Here is a 20,936-nt window from a genome sequence, read left to right on the forward strand (position 1 = left end):
AAACTAGGCAGGTCTGGGAGCTGGGATCTGGTGTGGGTATGGAGCTGGGAGTGGGGGCGGAGCCTGTAACTGGAGTGGGTGTGGTGGGGGGAAATAGGGGTGGAGTCATGAGCAGGGATGGTGTTCCCCTCAGGGTTCTGGGGGGTGGGGATGGTGACAGTGGGATCTGTAGGGGGCGTGTCAGCAGAATGCAGGTGAGTGGTGTTGGTGGGGGCAGAAGTGGTGGCAAACATGGCAGTGGGGGGGGGGGCGGATGTCACTGAGCGTGTGACATCAGCGATGATGTGAGGGGCGGAAGTGATGTCACGTGTGGTGCATGAGGAATTGTGAGGGGTGGAAGTGGCTGTGGAAGCGGCCATGATGGGGGCGGAAGTGACATCATCAATCAGCGTGGGGATGGTGGCTGCACGAGCCGCATGGCTAATGACGTCTGAGCAGTTCCAGAGGCCGGGGGAATCTACTGGAATGGTTGAGGAGCGCTGGTTATGGAGGTGGGTAGATAAAAGTTTGTTGTACATAAAGTTTTTGATGTTTGAGATGGAGTTGAAATACTGTTTGTTGAGAGTATGAATTCTCCTGAGGATGCAGTTCTGAGGAAGACTCACTGGACCCAAAACATTGACACTGCTTTCACTCCATGGATGCTGCCAAACCTGCTGACTTTTTCCAATAATTTCTGGTTTCCACAGTTCTTTGGTTTTTCAGTTATGTGGGAGTGCCTTGTATCTGTTAGCATTTTGCTTTATGTTTCTGACAGTGTGTAACAAGGTTGCTTAATACTGAATCTCCCTCAGCATATCTTCTGATCTTTTAAATGAGTTATGTCATTCTGTCGTATTCAGTCTTGCATCCTGGAAAAGGAGCCAAACAATCTTTACAGTCAAGTGTCTATCCAAGCTCTGAATCAGTCAGTCCTGGGAGTTAACCTGTATCTTGTTTTCCAAAGATGTTTGGTGTCAAAGAAGATGATTTTCATTTGTTGAGTTCAAAAGCCTTCCAAAGGTTGACCTACCGGTCACTGTGTCTGCCAGAAAATCTGGAGGACCGTGGAGTCACACAACTTAAGGGATACTGTTACAAGGATGATGGCCTGCTCCTATGGAGAGCGATTCATGAGTAAGTGATCATTTCCGTTCTTGCAGTGACAGGAATGCTCACGTAGCAGTGTCTCATCAGTTCTCCAGCATGCTCGAAACCCTTCGATGATTGCTAATCCTGCTGAACAAATCAGAGTCCACCTTCTCAGAAACAGTTCCTGCAGACAACCAGAGATGACTCTTCTGCAGATGCTACACCAGTCCCCACAGCCGATGCAGAGCAGCCCGAGCATTTTTGTATCAGCCACTACAGCTGCAGAGATCAAAGTGTGAAGATAGATCTGGTTCCCAGTGGCCTCTTTCACACTCACTCATTTACCCCTTCGCTTCAGTTGGGAACTTTTGAGTCTTTGCAAACATATTTGATTGAAACAGTACTTCTTTCAACAGAGCTTCTTGGCTATTAGCATATCACATGTCTTGTCCCACTACATTTTCAATTTCAACAACCTCGACTTCATCATGAAGTGTGTGTGTGTCTGTGTCTGTGTAAGTGTGTGTGTGTATAACTGTGTGTGAGTGTGTGTGTATGTGAGTGAGTGTGTCTGTATGAGTGTGTGTGTATGTCTGTGTGAATGTGTGTGTTGGTTGACTGGAGCAGGAGTAGGCCATTCAGCCCATAAGGGATAGGATTGAACCCACATTTTGCAGGTGCAAAGCTTAGAGAGCCACAGGACTGGGCTAGACCGGTCAAGCTTGTTAGAAGATTTACCTCGGAGGAAGTTGGGAGTAGGCCATTCAGCCCATCAAGCATGCATTGCCATTCAGTTAACTCATAGCAGATCTTCTACCTCAACTCCATCTTCCCAGACTGTCTCCATATCCCTTCATAGCTGTAATTTGTAGAAATTTATTAATCCCATACTGAATTGTTGATCTTTCATAGCACTCATGGCTGGAGAGTTCCAAAGAATCACCACCCTCTGATATTCCTCTTCATCTCAGTTTGATGTGATCAGCCCCTTATTCTGAGACTGGACCTGCTGGTTGTATGTTTCAATAATCAGCTCTCGTTCTCCTAAATTCTACAGAATGCAGACCAGGCTTCCTCAATTTCTCCTCATAGAAAAATCTCACCATTCCAGCGTTTAATCTGGTGAACCTCCACAGTAATCTCTCTAAGCAAGTATATATTTCCTTAGGTAAAAACATCAAAACTGTACAAAGTACACTAGGTGGCCAGGTGAGGTCTCATCAAGGCTCTATATAGCTGCAACAAGGCATCTTCCCATGCCACCTACCCAGTATCTGGGCAGATCTCAGGAGCCATGTGGAGATGAAATTAAAATTTCTAAAAGTCTAATTTCCTTATTTACACACACTTGATTGTGAAAAAGCTCCCATTCATAAAATCCATTCAAAGCTTTTAAATCTGCTCCAATTTTTACCTCTTATAAAACTAAACATCAGTTTAGATCCCGCGTTACTCTTTAATCTTCTAACACTGTTGCCTGAAAAGGAGTACACAAATTATTATTTTTATTTCAGTATACTTCCCTTGTGTGATAGACGAAAGACAGGGAACTGACTCAGAATTTAATTAAACAAGCCCCTCTTTATTTAATCTTTTAAGTACCAATATTTCATATAAAATATATGTTTGTTGCAACTTTTACAGCGTATTTCATCTAACATCTTCAGCTTTAACTTACTTCATTTAAGTTCACTTTATCTTATTTTAACTTAATTCATATTTAACCCCAACCCTTACTGTATCTCGATAAAAGTTTGGCTTGAATCAAATACTATCCCGATTTGGCTGAAGTGGCCAACCGCTCTGTGTAGTTCTTGCTTCATGGCTTTTTGTCTTCTCTCTGAAGATTACATTAGGGCATATGCTTCTCATTTGGATCTGGAAGGGTTCTCCTGAAAAAGAAAATTCTTTGTTCTCTTAATTTATTGGGAAATGTGCTCTGTTTCCAGAAAGATTGCTGGCACTCAGCCAATTGGTCAAAGTCTAATTGCATTGGTCGATCCCAGCCAATGGAAAATTTTCTGGTAAACAACTGACCACCTGATTATTTCACCCTCTTGAAAATATCTTTAGTAAAATTGTGAATACAGAATCCCCTGCTAAGATAACTGTAGCTTTTGAAACTCAGCCAAATGTTTATAAAGAAACAAAAATAACCCTTGGGAAATTTCAGCAAAAAGCTCCATTGAAACAGATAGTAACTTTTCTTCAAACTGATATTATATGGCCTATCAAGAGAAGCAACCAGATAGACTTTGGCAGTTCAGCAGTGTGAGTCCCCTGATGGAGAATGACCACAATATGATAGAAATCTTCATTAAGATAGAAAGTGACATTGGTGATTCTGAAACTAGAGTCCTGGATAAAGAACTGGTTAAGCAACAGGAGACAGAGAGTAGTAGTTGAAGGGAGTTTCTCGAAATGGAGAAAGGTGACCAGTGGTGTTCCACAGGGGTCAGTGTTGGGGCCACTGTTGTTTGTAATATACATAAATGATCTGGAAGAGGGCACTGTTGGTATGATCAGCAAGTTTGCAGATGACACGAAGATTGGTAGAGTAGCAGAAAGCATAAGGGACTGTCAGAGAATACAGAGGAGGATATAGATAGACTGGAGAGTTGGGCAGAAAAGTGGCAGATGGATTTCAATTCAGACAAATGTGAGGTGATGCATTTAGGCAAGACTATTTCTAGAGCGAATTATATAATGAACGGAAGAGCCTTGGGAAAAGTTATTGGGCAGAGAGATCTGGGAGTGCAAGTCCACTGTGCCCTGAAGGTTGCTGCACAGGTGGATAGAGTGGTCAAGAAGGCATATGGTATGCTTGCCTTCATTGGACGAGGTATTGAGTACAAGAGCTGGCAAGTCATGTTAACATTGTACAAGACATTGGTTCGGCCGCATTTAGAATACTGTGTACAGTTCTGGTTGCCACATTACCAAAAGGATGTGGACACTTTGGAGAGGATGCAGAGAAGGTTTACGAGGATGTTGCCTGGTATGGAAGGTGCGAGCTATGAAGAAATTTGAGTAGGTTAGGTTTGTTTTCATTAGGAAAAAGGAGATTGAGAGGGGACCTGATTCAGGTTTATAAACTCATGAAGGGCATAGACAGGGTGGATAGAGACAAGCTTTTACCCAGGGTGAAGGATTCAAAAACAAGACGTCACTTTCAAGGTGAGAGGTGGAAAGTTGAAGGGGGATACACGCGGCAGGTACTTCACACAGAGGGTGGTGGGCATTTGGAACACGTTGCCAACACAGGTGGTAGAGGCAGGCATGGTAGATTCATTTAAGATGTGTCTAGATAAATGCATGAGTAGGTGGGGGGAGTGGAGGGAAACAGATGCTTAGGAATTGACCGACAGGTTTAGACAATACAGTTGTATTGGCTCAGGCTTGGCGGGCCGAAGGGCCTGTTCCTGGGCTGTAAACTTTCTTTGTTCTTCTTTGTTCTTTGAATCTAATGCAGGAAGCTACAATGGTATTAGGTATGAGGTGGGTATGATAAGTTGCAGAATGGACCAGAGGATTGGAAGCAGTTTAGAATTCAGCAAAGGAGGATAAAGGGATTGATTAAGAGAGGGAAAACTGGGTATAAGATTAAGGTTGCAGGGAATGTACAAACTGATTGTGCAAACTTCCATAGGTATGCAAAGTGGTAAAGGTCAGTGAAAATGAATGTTAAGTGCCTTACAATCAGAAACAGGGAAGCTATGAGGGAATAAAGAGATGGCAAACCAATTAATTAACTTGGTTCTGTTATCAGAAAGGAGGATGCCAACATTGTCTTAAACATTCTGGGGAGCATCACATAAGGGCCTAGGGAGGTAGAAGAACTAAGGAGATCAGTATTCGAAGGGAAATGGTTTAGTGGAAATCCATGGGTTGAAATGTTAATAACATGTCACCTGTTATGAAAAAATAGTTTGTTGGAATCAGAACTAGTCTGATTGCCCAGTGAACATCTTACAATAAAACTGTTCAAAGTTTGCTGTGACTATTGTAACTTTGAAGCAGTTTACTTAAATGTCACAAAATACATTACAATTCCTGTGAGGAGAATGGCCGCAGGTGAGTCTTAACATTATCACTCCCAAGTTCCCCTCCAAGTCACATGTCAACCCGACCCGGCTGGAACCGTACTAGGGGAGGCACCATTGTGGTTCAAGCAGACTATCCATCAGCACCTTCTTGGGGAAACTAGGGCATCAAATGTCAAAAACGGATCTTTCCATTTGTGCACACATCCTGAATATTAATTTAAAAAGCCTGACAGGTAAAGTCTTTTTTTCATTACTAGTGCCTAACACGTTCCAATAACTTTCAGATTTGTCACCGACGTTGTCATGTATTACTATAATTGTGAGTGCGAAATTAAAAATGACCCTGAACTTCAAGCCTGGATTGAGGACCTCACTGAAGTTGGACTTGGAGACAATAAAAACACCGGTAAGTGAATATAAGCTCACACCTGGACAAAAACATCCATTTTCATCTGTATGAAGTCTTAGAATGTCAGTGCATTAAAAGCAACCATTCAGCATAGCATCATCCATACTAGCTCGTTGAAAGGGCATTCCTGCTTCGTCCCCATAACCTTGCAGTCTTGCCCAATCTAGATGGTGTCTGTAAAATGTGATTTCACTATAGTTTCAAATAGGGCATTCCAAATCATTCAAAAACTCTCCAGATGAAGCCAATTCTCATTTCCTTCTGGTACTTTTTACAAGTACTTTTAATCTGTTAACTTTTGTTACCAATCCAACTACCAGAAATAATAGCTTTTCCTGATTTGCTCAATCAAAAGCTGTCACTGTTCAAATATTCTGCCTGCTCCTGGCCCACATCCCTCCAAACTTTTCCTATTCACATATCCATCTAAATGTCTTTTAAATGTTGTAACTGTATCCACAACCCTAACCGACCACTTCCTCAGGAAGTTCATTCCACATGCGAACCACCCTCTGTGTAAAAAACTTTATCTCTTATGTCTTTTTTAAATCTCTCTCCTCTCACCATAAAAATGTGACCCCCTAGTCTTGAAATTCCCCATTGTGGGGAAAAGACAACTACCATTAACTCTCGCTATAACTCTCATTATTTTATAACCTTCTATAAAGTCACCTCTCAACCTCCTACGCTGCAGTGAAAAACGTCTCAGCCTATCCAACCTTCCTTTATAACTCAAACCTTCCATACCCAGCAACATCTTGGTAAATCCCTCCTAAACCCTCTCAACTTGATAATATTTTTCCTTTCCGCCCCCACCCCAATCTGTCCTATCACCCTCACCTTGACCTTTTTCCACCTATCACATTTCCGACGCCCCTCCCCCAAGTCCCTCCTCCCTATCTTTTATCTTAGCCTGCTGGACAAACTTTCCTCATTCCTGAAGAAGGGCTAATGCCCGAAACGTCGATTCTCCTGTTCCCTCGATGCTGCCTGACATGCTGCGCTTCTCCAGCAACACATTTCCATCTCTGATCTCCAGCATCTGCAGACCTCATTTTCTCTTCAAAGATTTCAACCTACTGCGAATCCTCTTACAAGGATGCCTTCCTTGAAGAAGCTCTCTTTCTCCCTCTACAAAGGTTTCAGTGAGTCCCTCTCTCACTGCACCCCCCAGGTCATCTCCTCTGCTCAGAAGCTCTTCAGCCACATTCTCAAACAGACTCGCTACCACAGCCACATCTCCTTCCTCAGCACCTGCCTACGGAACCGACTTATCCCGCACGGACTCCGGACTACGTTCCGACCAACAAAACTTGGACCCAACCAGGACAACCAGTACCTACAACAAATCCGAAGCCTCCAGCAACAGACGTCCCTCCGGATCCTCCGCTCCACACTTGCAGCCATGCGCCGCTACCTACATTCCCTGCAACTCGACCTACCCCAACTCAGGACAACACTCTCACAAACCTGCAAAGGACCTCTACTGTTCTTCATCCACAGAAGGATCCATAAACTAAACAAACAGTTCTTCCTGGCCATATCAGAAATCAAAGACAGTAAGTACCAAAAACTTTCATGTACTTACCCCCACACTCCAGATTCCTCAACTGTTCGAGAACCTTCCATCGGCCTCCGAAATCAGTCTGGCGCCATTACGCACGCGGCCGCTACATCGCCCGCTGCAATACCTGCCGCCGACGATGACGTCACCTCCGCCCCCACCGACCTCGCAGCCTCCGCGATCGCCGCCAAAACAACCGCCTCCGCGATCGCCGCTCAGACAACCGCCTCCGCGATCGCCATGAAGACAATCTCCGGCAGATTCGCGACCTCCGCGGCTATGGGGAATAACTCTGTCTCTGCGGTCGCCGCAGCCACTTCCACCCCCACTGACGTCACTGAACTACAGGCCCACAACGCCGCATGTGTCTCCGCCCCCACGCCGATCTCCACGCCTAACCCCGCCCCCCCGGCGAGTTCCGTCACCTCGCCTAACCCCGCCCCTTTGCCGATCTCCGACTTCATGCCTAACCCCGCCCCCACACCCATCTCCGTCACCACGTCTAACCCCGCCCCTTCGCCTATCGCCATCACCATGCCCGACCCCGCCCCCACGCCGATCTCTGTCCCCGCCCCCAGACCTAACCCCGCCCCCACACCCAGCTCCAGCCCCACACCAGGTCCTAGCTCCCATCCCTGCCGTGTTTTCACTATCCCTCCAGACCTACCCCTCTCCGAGGATGAAAGATCAGTCCTCAGCAGAGGCCTCACCTTCATTCCCCTATGCTCCCGGATTGATGAATTCAACACGCGGCGTGACATTGAACAATTCTTCCGCCGCCTTCGCCTCCGCGCCTATTTCTTTAACCAAGACTCCCGCCCACCCTCTGACGACCCCTTCTCCCGCCTCCAACACACCCCATCCACCTGGACACCCCGTGCTGGCCTCCTACCTGCCCTCGACCTGTTCATATCCAACTGCCGCCGCGATATTAACCGCCACCTGAACACCCCCACCCCTCTCACCCACTCCAACCTCTCACCTTCGGAACGCGCAGCCCTCCACTCCCTCCGTTGCAACCCCAACCTCACTATCAAACCAGCAGACAAGGGAGGCGCGGTAGTAGTTTGGCGCACCGACCTCTACACCGCTGAGGCCAAACGCCAGCTCGCAGATACCTCCTCCTACTGCCCCCTTGACCATGACCCCACCCCCCACCACCAAACCATCATCTCCCAGACCGTCCATAACCTCATCACCTCGGGGGATCTCCCATCCACCGCCTCCAACCTCATAGTCCCACAACCCCGCACCTCCCGCTTCTACCTCCTGCCCAAAATCCACAAACCTGACTGCCCCGGCCGACCCATTGTCTCCGCCTGCTCCTGCCCCACCGAACTCATCTCCGCCTACCTTGACACCGTCCTGTCCCCCTTAGTCCAAGAACTCCCCACCTACGTTCGGGACACCACCCACGCCCTCCACCTGCTCCATGATTTTCGCTTCCCCGGTCCCCAACGCCTTATTTTCACCATGCACATCCAGTCCCTGTACACCTCCATCCCCCATCACGAAGGACTCAAAGCCCTCCGCTTCTTCCTTTCCCGCCGTACCGACCAGTACCCTTCCACTGACACCCTCCTTCGACTGACTGAACTGGTCCTCACCCTGAACAACTTCTCTTTCCAATCCTCCCACTTCCTCCAAACGAAAGGAGTAGCCATGGGCACCCGCATGGGCCCCAGCTATGCCTGCCTCTTCGTAGGATATGTGGAACAATCCATCTTCTGCAACTACACTGGCCCCACCCCCCACCTTTTCCTCCGCTACATCGATGACTGTATCGGCGCCGCCTCGTGCTCCCACGAGGAGGTGGAACAGTTCATCCACTTCACCAACACCTTCCACCCCGACCTCAAATTCACCTGGACAGTCTCAGATTCCTCCCTCCCTTCCTCGACCTTTCTATTTCCATCTCAGGCGACCGGATCAACACGGACATCTACTACAAACCGACCGACTCCCACAGCTACCTGGACTACACCTCCTCCCATCCTGCCCCCTGCAAAAACGCCATCCCATTCTCCCAATTCCTTCGACTCCGCCGCATCTGCTCCCAGGAGGACCAGTTCCAAAAACGCACATCCCAGATGGCCTCCTTCTTCAAGGACCGCAATTTCCCCCCCGACGTGATCGACGATGCCCTCCACCGCATCTCTTCCACTTCCCGATCCTCCGCCCTTGAACCCCGCCCCTCCAACCGCCACCAGGACAGAACCCCACTGGTCCTCACCTACCACCCCACTAACCTCCATGTACAGCGCATCATCCGCCGTCATTTCCGCCACCTCCAAACGGACCCCACCACCAAGGATATATTTCCCTCCCCTCCCCTATCAGCATTCCGTAAAGACTCCCTCCGTGACTCCCTCGTCAGATCTACACCCCCCACCAACCCAACCTCCACTCCCGGCACCTTCCCCTGCAACCGCAGGAGGTGCAAGACTTGCGCCCACACCTCCCCTCTCACCTCCCTCCAAGGCCCCAAAGGAAACTTCCATATCCGCCACAGATTCACCTGTACCTCCACACATATCATCTATTGCATCCTCTGTACCCGATGTGGCCTCCTCTATATTGGGGAGACAGGCCGCCTACTTGCGGAGCGTTTCAGAGAACACCTCTGGGACACCCGGACCAACCAACCCAACCACCCTGTAGCTCAACATTTCAATTCCCCCTCCCACTCCACCAAGGATATGCAGGTCTTTGGACTCCTCCATCGTCAGACCACAGCGAAACGACGGTTGGAGGAAGAACGCCTCATCTTCCGGCTAGGAACCCTCCAACCACAAGGGATGAACTCGGATTTCACCAGTTTCCTCATTTCCCCTCCCCCCAGCCTGTCTCAGTCAAATCCATCAAATTCAGCACCGCCTCCCTAACCTGCAATCTTCTTCCCGACCTCTCCGCCCCCACCCCAATCTGTCCTATCACCCTCACCTTGACCTTTTCCCACCTATCACATTTCCGACGCCCCTCCCCCAAGTCCCTCCTCCCTATCTTTTATCTTAGCCTGCTGGACAAACTTTCCTCATTCCTGAAGAAGGGCTAATGCCCGAAACGTCGATTCTCCTGTTCCCTCGATGCTGCCTGACTTGCTGCGCTTCTCCAGCAACACATTTCCATCTCTGATCTCCAGCATCTGCAGACCTCATTTTCTCTTCAATATTTTTCCTTTAACTCAGCGACCAGAACTGGAAGCAGTATTCTGGAAGAGGCCTCACCATGCCTGTCCTCGGATGCTGCCTGAATTGCTGTGCTCTTCCAGCACCACTGATCCAGAATCTGGTTTCCAGCATCTGCAGTCATTGTTTTTACCTCACCAATGTCCTATACAATCTCCACATAACGTGCCAATTCCTATACTCAAAGGACTGAGCAATGAAGACAAACATGCCAAATATCCATCCTGTCTATATGTGATACAAGCTTTAAAAAATTATGTACCTGGACCCCTAGGTCCCTCTGTTCTGGGAATGTTTGATGGGGACAGTGTGGACGGAGCTTTATTCTGTCTGTAACCCCATGTTGTGATTAGATTACTTACTTACAGTGTGGAAACAGGCCCTTCAGCACAACAGGTCCACACCAACCCTCCGAAGAGCAACCCACCCAGACCCATTCCCCTACACCTAACACTAGGGGCAATTTTGCATGGCCAATTCACCTAACCTGCACATTTTTAGGGCTGTGGGAGGAAACCGGAGCACCCGGAGGAAACCCACACAGAGACAGACGGGGAGAATGTGCAAACTCCATGCAGACAGTTGCCTGAGGCAGGAATTGAACCCAGGTCTCTGGTGCTGTGAGGCAGCAGTGCTAACCACTGTGCCACCATGCCGCTCACTGTGCCACCGTGCCGCCCTGTCCTGGGAGTGTTTGATGGGGACAATGTAGGGAAACCTTTACTTCAGAGAGAGCTTTACTCTATATCTAACATGATGTACCTGATCCAGGAGAATTTTATGGGGATGGTATTGAGGAATCTTTACTTTCTGTTTACTTCCAGTTTAAAAGTATAGAGGGAGCCTCTCTCTGTATCTAATCATGTGCTGTCCCTGTCCTGGGAGTGTTCAATGGGGGCAGTGTAGAGGATGTTTTACTTTCAGTTTAACTTTCAGTTTAAAAGAGTCAAGAAAGTTTTACTTTCAGTTTACTTTCAGCCTAAAAAAGTCGAGTGTGCTTTACTCTGTATCTAACACCATAATGTCCCTGGCTTGCAAGTTTCAAATAAGAACAGTGTAGAGGGAGATCTATGTTCAGCTTAAAAGAGCAGAGGGAGCTTTACTCTATATCTGTCCCTGTGTTGACCCTGTCCTTGGAGTGTTTGATAGGGACAGTATTGAGATACATTTACTTTCTGTTGGTAACAGTAGAGAAATATTTACCTTCAGTAGAGAGAGAGCTTATAACTCTATAACTCTATATTGTAGAGTTATATTAGAGTATGTTTCTGGATATTAATAAAAATATAGTGAGAGTCTTTTTAGATACTGCATCTGTAGATACAAGGCAGACCGGTATCACATTGTATTTTGTGGAGAAACCTATTATCTAAGGGCCTCGTTTACTAATTCATTAACTGTCTTACGATGGTGGAGCTTTGAAACTCTCTTCACAGCAACTGAAAACTGATGCTGTATCAGTGATAAATATGGAGATGAATGTATTTGTGTTTCTAAATGTCTGAAAAGAAACAAGGCAAATGTGGCAATATAGAGTTACAGATTAGCCTCGATCTCATTGAATGGTGGAACAGGCTAGAGTGGCTGAATAGTCGCTTCTTCATATAGTCTTATGAAAGTGGAGTTGAGTTATGGAGTAGACTTGAGGGGACATAGCGCCTACTCTTGCTACATATTTTGTTCTTGTGAAAACTGAGAGGTTTGACTTACTCTTGCGCTCATGAAAGTGTGAGATGTTCGAGCTGGTGAATGGGTCACCCCTTTCTCAGCTTTTCTGGTGCAAGTATATCCCCACATGAAGCTCTTTGGATTTGCCCCCTGATATATCCTGTCAAATGGTGTTTGTCTTTCAGGATTTCCGACATCGTTCCACACTAGAAAGGACCTCTGCAAATTCCTAACCATGATTATCTTCACATGCAGTGCCCAACATGCAGCCGTGAATAATGCACAGGTAACTTCCACACAGTCAGGAGAGAGAGATAAAGACAAGGGGAGAGAGGAGAGGCAGAAGGAGGAAAGGGAAGAGAGAAGAGGAGAGAGAGAATGAAAGAAAGAGAGACAATAAGGGAGAGAGCAACAAGGTGGTGAGGAGAAGGGGGGGAAGGGGCAGGGAGGATGAAAAAGAAAGATGGGGGAGAAAGAACTGGAGAGAGAGTGACAGAGGACAGAATGAATGAGAGAAGGGTTTGAGAGAAGGACAGACTGAATCAAGGGGAAAGAAAGGAAACAGAAAGGAAGAAGGCAAAAGATGGAGAGAGAAAAGGGAAAGAGAGACATAGTAAATCATAACACGGCACTGAGAATGAAGAGCAAGGATAGAGGCAGAAGGGAAGCCTTAGAGAAACAGAGAGGACTGTGGAGAGAAACATGATTTCAAATTGGATTCAATCCCATCAGAGAGTCTGAAACCAAGCAATCATTCTTGTGGGAGAAAGTGAGGACAGAGTGTGGTGCTGAAAAAGTACAACAGGTCAGGCAGCATCCGAGGAGCAGGAGAATTGACATTTCGAGCATAAGCCCTTCATCAGGAATGAGGCTTGTGGGCCAGGGGGCTGGGAGATAAAGGGGAGGGGGTGTGGGGCTCAGGGCAAGATAGCTGAGAATGCAATAGGTAGATGAAGGTGGGGGAGAAAGTGATAGGTTGGAGAGGAGGGTAGAGTGGACATATGGGAAAGATGATGGACAGGTCTCCGACACTGGAGTCTGACTCAATTAGATTTCCTTTTTTTGAACAGTATGATTGGGGTGCCTGGGTCCCCAATTCACCCTGCTCCATGCGGAAGCCTCCTCCCACTACCAAAGGGATCGTGACCATGCAGCACATCATGGAATCACTGCCGTCCCTCCATCAGTCCTGCCTACAGATGGCAATTCTCTGGATCCTTTCTCAAAGGCCATGTGAAATGGTAAGGAATTGATGAATAATCTCAATGTACAACCTGTTTAAGTATTTAAAGGAAAAAGAATAACTAGAGAGAGAATAGGTCCCCAAAAGGACTACAGTGGACATATACATGTGGAACCACAAGAGAGGGGCGAGGTACTCAATAAATATTCCTCCTCTGTGGTTACTGTGGAGGAAGACATGAAGACTCAGGAACTTGGGGAAGTCAGTGGTGATATCTTGGGGACAGTCCATATGACAGAGGTGCTGGATTAGAATGTATGAAGGTGGATAAATCTCCTGGTCTGGACCAGATGTAGCCAAGAGCCCTGCAGGAAGCTAGAGAAGAAATTGTGGGGGCCCTGGCTGATATTTTTGCGTCATCGTTAGCCACAGATGAGGTCCCAGAAGATTAGAGGGTAGTGAATGTTGTGCCCTTATTCAAGGAGGGTTGCAAAGAAAAGCCTGGGAACTATAGACCAGTAAGCTTAACATCTGTGGTAGGTAAAGTACTTGAGAAAATTCTGAGGGATAATAATACATCCATTTGGAAAGGATTTGATTCGAAGTAGTCAGCATGGCTTTGTATGTGGGAGGTCATGCTTTCCAAATTTGTTAGAGTTCTTTGATGAAATGACCAGGACAGTTAATGTAGGCATTGTGGTAGACATAAACTGTATTCAAGGTTTGTGTAAAGATTTGTAGCTCGGATGCCAGTAGCATTTGTTGTGGGTATGTTCGCCAAGCTGGGAAGTTGTTTTGCAGACATCTCTTCCCCTTTATAGGTGACATCCTCAGTGCTTGGAACCTTCTGTGAAGTGCTACTGTTCTATGTCGATTGGAATATATTTGGTTTTGTTCCTGCTGCTCCCGGTTGCCGGTTCCGGTTGCTCATTGCAGTGATCCGTAGATCGGGTCTAGGTCATTGTGTTTATTGATGGAGGCCATGGATGAGTGCCATGCTTCTAGAAATTCTCTGGCTATCCTTTGTTTAGCTTGTCCTATTATTGTTGTGTTATTCCTGTCGAATTTGTGGTCCTTATTGCCTGTGAGTATAGCTCCTAAGGACAGCTGGTTGTAGAGTTTGGTGGCTAGTTAATGTTCATGAATGTGGATCGCTAGTTGTCTGCCTGTTTGTCCTATATGTTGTTTCATGCAGTCCCTGTATGAAATCCTGTACATCACATTTGTCGTGCGCATGATGGGTATTGGGTCTTTTGTTCTGGTGAGTTGTCTGAGCGTGTCTGTCAGTTTATGTGCTGTCATAAATCCGAGTGATTGCAGAAGTCTGGCTGTCAGTTCTGAGACATTTTTTATATAAGGTAGAGTGGTTAGTGTGTTGGGTCATGGCATGTCCTTGTCGCATTGTCTGTCTGCTAGGCATCTGTGGATGAAGTTGCAGGGATATCTATTCTTGGCTAAGATTTTGTAGAAGTGTTCTTCTTCCTCTCTTTGTCGATCAGGAGTGCTGCAGCATGTCGTAGCCCTTTTGAACAAGGTCCTAATGCAGCTTGTGTGTTTTTGGGTGGTTGTGCTTTAATTCAAGGTCTAGTCCGTGTGCGCATCTTTTCTGTAAACTTCTGTTGTGCATTTCTCATTGTGTGTTCTTTCTACTATCACATCTAGGATTGGGAGTTGGTTGTTAATTTGCTCCTCTTTCTCAAATTTGATCCCTGTGAGCATGGTGTTGATAATCCGGTGTGTGTTTTCAATCTCTGGTCTTTTGATTATGATAAAATGTTTGTCCAAAGTTTGGATCAGATTTGTGGGAGGGCCGATTGTTCCTTACTTTGCATCACTGCATCTAATATGAGCCCGGACGTGGCTGAGCCCATAGGTGTCCCACTGATTTGTTCATATACCTGGCTGCTGAATATGAAGTGCGTCATCAAGCACAGGTCCAGTAGTTTGAATATGCAGCCCTTGGCAATTGGTTCCCTGTTGTGTCGTTTGTTCTATTTGTCCAAGAGGTTGGCTATTGTCTCTTTGGTTAAGGTTTTGTCAATCGAGGTTAATAGCGCTGTTGCATCGAATGAGACAATCACTTCATCCATGTCTATGTTTATGTTCTTGATGTTGTCTATGAGTTCCTTTGATGATTGTATGGAGTGTTTGGATTCACTGATTAGATGTTTGAGTTTTTGTTCAAGTTCTTTTGCCAGTTTCTGTGATGAGTTCCTGGAAGTGCCACAATAAGTCTAACAGTATGTCTGGAAAAGCACAGCAAGTCAGGCAGCAGCCGAGGAGTAGGAGAATTGACGTTTCGAGCACAAGTCCTTCATCAGGAATGATTCCTGATGACAGGCTTATACCCAAAACGTCGATTATCCTGCTCTTCAGATGCTGCTTGACCTGCTGTGTTTTTTCAGCACCACACCCTCAATTCTGATCTCTAGCATTTGCAGTTCTCCTAAGCCTATGTCTGGTTTGTATATTTTAGGTAATCCGTAAAATTGTGAACGTTGGTGCCTTGTGGTTTCGTTTTTTTGTAGGTCTGTCTTTGTTATCAGTCTGTTTTTATGTCGGTTCCATAGTGTGTTGTTTATTCTATTGGTTAACTGTGGCATGGGGTCACACTCCCTCTGTTGGTCAGTATCTGCAAGTAGTTTCTCTGCCTTTTGTATGCAGTCCATTTTGTTCATGATTACTGTCATTCTGCCTTTATCTGCTGGTACTATGCTTATGTTTTTGTCCTTTTTGAACATTTTTAGGGCTTCTCTCTCCATATGTGTTAAGATTGTTCATTTTTGTTTTCTTTGTCAGTAAGGGTAGAATGGTTTGCTGTGTCCTTTCGATTAGAGTCATAGAGATGTACAACACAGAAACAGACCCTTCGGTCCAACCCGTCCATGCCGACCAGATATCCTAAGCTAATCTAGTCCCACTTGCCAGCATTTGGCCATATCTCTCTAAAACTCTTCCTATTCATATGCCAATTCAGATGCCTTTTAAAGTTGTAAAATGTTAGACCAGTCTCCACCACTTCCTCTGGCAGCTAATTCCAGACACCACCCTCTGTTTGAAAAAGTCACCCCTTCGTTTCCTTTTAATTTCCTTTAGATTCCTTTGGGGTGGCTCAGTGGTTAGCAATGCTGCCTCACAGCGCCAGGAACCCAGGTTCAATTCCAGCCTTGGGTGACTATCTGTGTGGAGTTTGCACATTCTCCCCGTGTCTGCGTGGGTTTCCTCCGGGTGTTCCAGTTTCCTCCCGCAGTCCAAAGATGTGCAGGTTAGGTGAATAGGTCATGCTAAATTGCCCGTGGAGTTAGGTGCATTAGTTAGGGGGAATGGGTCTGGGTGGGTTACTCTTCAGAGGGTCAGTGTGGACTGATTGGGCCTAAAAGGCCTGTTTCCACACTGTAGGGAATCTAATCTAAATCTGTCCTCTCTTACCTTCAATATCTTTGTGCCTGTGTGTGTGTCTGAATGCCTGTGTGGATATATGTCCTGTATGTCTGTCTATCTAAATGTCTATGTGTGTAGTCCACTGGTTCTAAGTGTGCATTCAAGTACAGCTGGGAAATCTGTTTTTTCTGCGTCTCTGTGGTTCTAATTGAGTCCCTTAATTCGTACTGCTATTCCTGTGTCTGTGAGCTGTCTGTTGGAGAGTTGTCTGTTGTGCTGTCATTTCTGCTGTTGGTTAGTTTAACCATTTTGTCTTGTAGTGCTTTTTTTTTGTTTGTAGTTTTGTTCTGTCATATTGTGATGGTCTGTTCAATTGCTGCTATCCACTTCTGATTGGTCACTTTTGAAATTAATCAGTTTTGGTGCATGATTTCTTGTCCGTACCTGTGCAGGCTGTCGTGTGCATCCGTAATCATAACCTGGGTCATCCTGAGGCCGTTTTATCTGACTTGTGATTGTTGACTGGTGGTCTGTACCTGACACAGGGTGGTAGTATTTGATTCCTTTGACATTCATGTAGGAATTGGAGCTGTTTGTAGGTAATGCTTAGGCAGTTTGGCATAGGATTCCCATTTCCTTCCTTGTCTCTCGCCCGTAGTGTGCAAGGTTCAGTAAAGATTTGTAGCTCGGGTGCCAGTTGCAGTTGTAGGTATGTTCACTGAGCTGCGAAGTTGGTTTGCAGATGTTTCGTTCCATTTCCAGGTGACATCTTCAGTACTGTGGAGTGTACTGTGAATTGCTGCTGTACTGTGTCGGTTGTAATTTACTTGGTTCCATTCCTGCTGCTTCCAGTTGCCAGTTCCAGTCTCTCATTGCAGTGGTCAGTATGTTAGGTTGAGGCAAAATGTTTTTTTAATGGAGTCCGTGGATGAGTGCCATGCTTCTAGAAATTCTCTGGCTGTCCCCCCCTATTTGGCTTGTCCTATTATTGTTTGAAAATTATTTTGCAGTTATATAGACAATGTTGAGGCCGCACTTGGAGTATTGTGTTCAGTTTTGGTCACCTTGCTACAGGAAAGAAGTTATTAAACAGGAAAGAGTGCAGAAGAAATTTACAAGGTTGTTGCCTTGACTGAATGGACTGAGTTACAGGGAGAGGTTGGACAAGCTAGGATTTTTTTCTTTAGACTGCAGGAGACAGGGTGGATCTTATGGGAGTGAATAAGATCATGAGAGGCATGGATAGGGTGAATGCACACAGTCTTTTTCCCAGGGCTAGGGAATCGAGAACTAGAGGGCATCCGTTTAAGGTGAAAGGGGAGAGAATAAAAGGTAACCTGAGGGACAACCTTTTTACACAGAGGGTGGTACATATATGGAATGAGCTGCCAGCAGAAGTTGTTGAGGCAGGTATATTAACAATATTTAAAAGGCATTTGGACAAATACATGGATAGGAAGGATCTGGAAGAATATGGGCCAAGTACAGGGAAATAGGGTTCACATGAATGGACATTTTGATCAGCTTGAACCAGTTTGGGCTGAAGGGCCTGTCTCAGTGCTGTAGGACTCTATGACTCTATTTCTGAAGTGAAAGGGGTTTGAGTGCAACCAGAAATCCAAAGTGAATTCCGAACACTCACTGCATTGACTCCAGAGATGAGTGTGGAGAAAGTGAGGATTGCAGATGCTGGAGATCAGAGTCGGAAAGTGTGGCACTGGAAGAACACAGCAGGTCAGGCACATCCCCACCCCTCCAACCACAGCAAGGATAGAACCCACTGGTCCTCACCTTCCATCCCACCAATCTCCGGATGCAAAGCATCATCCTCTGCCATATTTCCCTCCCTATCCCTATCAGCATTCCGCAGAAACAATCCGTTCCATGGCTGTCTTGTTAGGTCCATATCCCCCACCATCCACTCCCACACCTTCCCTTGCAACCAGAAGAGGTGTAAAACCTGCGCCCACACCTCCACCCAAGGCCCCAAAGGATTCTTCTACATCCAGCAGAGATTTTCTTGCACAACCAAACACCTCATCTACTGTGTCCGTAGCTCTTGATGTGGTCTCCTCTACATTGGGGAGACAGACGCCAACTTGCGGGATGTTTCAGAGAACACCCCTGGGATACATGCACCAAACAACCCCACTGCCCTGTGGCTGACCACTTCAACTTCTCTTCCCACTCCGCCAAGGACATGCAAGTCCTGGGCCTCCTCCACTGCCAAATCCTAGCCAAATGACACCTAAAGGAAGAACACCTTATCTTCCACCTTGAGACCCTCCAACCACATGGCATTAATATCAACTTCACCAGTTTCCTCATCCCGACAGATACACCTGTCCAACTCAGCACCACCCGCTTAAACTGTCCTACCTATCCATCCATCTTCCTTCCCACCTATCCACTCCATCCTCTGCTCTGACATATCACCATCACCCCTCCCACCTATTTCTACTTATTGCCTTCCAAGCTATCCTCCCCCCAGCCCCATTCCTCTATTTATCTCTCAGCCCCTTTCCCTCCCCCCCAACATTCCTGATGAAGGGCGTATGTCTGAAACATCAACTCTCCTGCTCCTCAGATGCTGCCTGACCTGCTGTATTTTTGCAGTGTCACACCTTTTGACTCCAGAGATGTTAGTGTTGACTGAGGAGAAGAGATTGAGTCAAACAGATCTAGTGTTCAGAAGAATGAAACATACATACTCTTTGTGGAGCAGAGAGTTAGGAGGTTGGGGTCATTATCAAAGACACAGCCTCTGGTGCAGCTATTGAAATCAGGAATGCAAGGGTTGAAGTCGCACAGAGACCTCATGGGATTATAGAACTGGGGAAAGCTCCAGAAGAAATGAGACTCTGGAGGGACCAAAATAATGGAGACAGTAAGCCTATGGGGCAATGGGTGAATGGAACTTGGTGTGAGTTGGAAGCATAGTTTTGGATGACTCCAAGATTAGTACGCTCAGGTCTAAAAGTAAGAAAAGGCAGAGCTGCATGATAATGCAGAATTAGAAATGGATGGCCACAGTGATGACTATCTCACAAGGTCATCACAGCCTTGAGTGCAACCCCAAGACTGCAAATAATCTCGTCCTGCTGGATGTAAGATCCCTGCACGGCTTAACACCATAAGACATCGGAGCAGAAGTGGGCCATTCAGCCAATTGAGTCTATTTTCCCCCTCCTATCCAATGGTTTCATGGCTGATCTGATAATCTTTAGCTCCACTTTCCTGCCTTTTCACCAAGACTCTTGACTGCCTCGGATTAAAAACTTGTCTGTTTCAGCTTTGATTGTGCTTAATGACCCAGCCAGACAGCCTCTTGACTGTCAGTCCAGACTTTGTCAGTTTCACCCCAATTTCTTCAGAGCGAATACTGTGTGAAGTTTTGGTCACCTGAATTATCGAAGGATGTAACTATATTAGAGGTGGTTCATGGGAAGTTTACTGGATTGATACCTGGAATGCGTGGGTTGTTCTTTGAGGATAGTTCAGACAGACTGGGCTTGTTTCAACTGCAGTTTTGAAAGAGTGAAAGGATGTTTCCTCTTGTGAGTCATTCCAGACCTGACACATTGTTTTAAAGATAGGGAGTCAGAACAGAGACAAAGGAAAAACAATTTCTCTCTGATGATTGTGCAAGTTTGGACCTCTGCTCCCCAGGGAAAAGTGGACGCTGGATCATTATAGATTTTTGAGGCAGATGTAGTTTCTTGACAGGCTGGGGCATTAAGGGTTATTGGGGGTGGATGGGAATGTGGAATTTGAAATATAACAGTTCAGGCACAAACCTTTTTGAAGGACAGAGCAGGCTTGCAGGGCCAAATGGCCCCCTTCTATTTCACAGGTTAGTATGAGTATAGAACTCCACTGTCAGACTCCATAAGTTATTTCTGAATATGCCTGAATGCAACTAATCACAAGCTATTTACTTTTTGCAGAGCAAACTGGGCGATTACAAAGAGAAGTACTTCACTGAAGAGAGGGTGCAGACCTTCATTGGGAAATTTCAGGAAGAGTTGAAGAAAATCGATAATATGATCCGGGAACACGATGAGAACCTGGTCCTGAAATATGAATACATGCGTCCTGAGAACATTGAGAATAGCATCACCATCTGATGGGCAGAGCAGTCTTTCCTTATGTATAATTTGGTCAGTGGTTATCTGCTGATGTAAGATGGCTAGCATTGAGACAACTTTCCTGGCTCTGCACATGATAAAAGGTAGCTTCTCAAGGCATACTCAGATTAATTAATCATCTTAGCTATGTTAGAAATAATAATCATTGCAATACTAAAATCTGCTTCTTGAACCATAACCATGGTATAGCTTTATCGCATGAATAGATTTATTTAGAGCAATATGATCTTTGCTGTTAAAGTAATCATTTGAAAAGCTCACCATAAAAGTTCACTTTC

The 20,936-nt window shown here is 46.1% G+C and overlaps 1 protein-coding gene across 2 annotated transcripts in view; it reads left to right on the forward strand.

The window, feature by feature from the left end:
- LOC148136926 (polyunsaturated fatty acid 5-lipoxygenase-like) overlaps positions 1–20,637 on the forward strand; it is a 75,462-nt gene extending 54,825 nt beyond the window's left edge. The window contains exons 11-15 of one of the 2 annotated variants that reach the window (XM_087982707.1): positions 947–1,116; positions 5,402–5,523; positions 12,132–12,232; positions 13,017–13,187; positions 20,458–20,637. In XM_087982707.1, the coding sequence (XP_087838833.1) occupies positions 947–1,116; positions 5,402–5,523; positions 12,132–12,232; positions 13,017–13,187; positions 20,458–20,637 (744 nt within the window). Of the gene's footprint in view, positions 1–946; positions 1,117–5,401; positions 5,524–12,131; positions 12,233–13,016; positions 13,188–20,457 lie in introns of those variants that run through there. The other variant, XM_087982708.1, reaches the window with a different exon arrangement.
- Positions 20,638–20,936: the final 299 nt, after the last annotated feature.

Source organism: Chiloscyllium plagiosum, unplaced genomic scaffold (assembly GCF_037043375.1).
Source record: "Chiloscyllium plagiosum isolate Xiang-an unplaced genomic scaffold, Cpla_swu_hap1 HiC_scaffold_44, whole genome shotgun sequence".
NCBI classification, from domain to species: Eukaryota; Metazoa; Chordata; class Chondrichthyes; order Orectolobiformes; family Hemiscylliidae; genus Chiloscyllium; species Chiloscyllium plagiosum.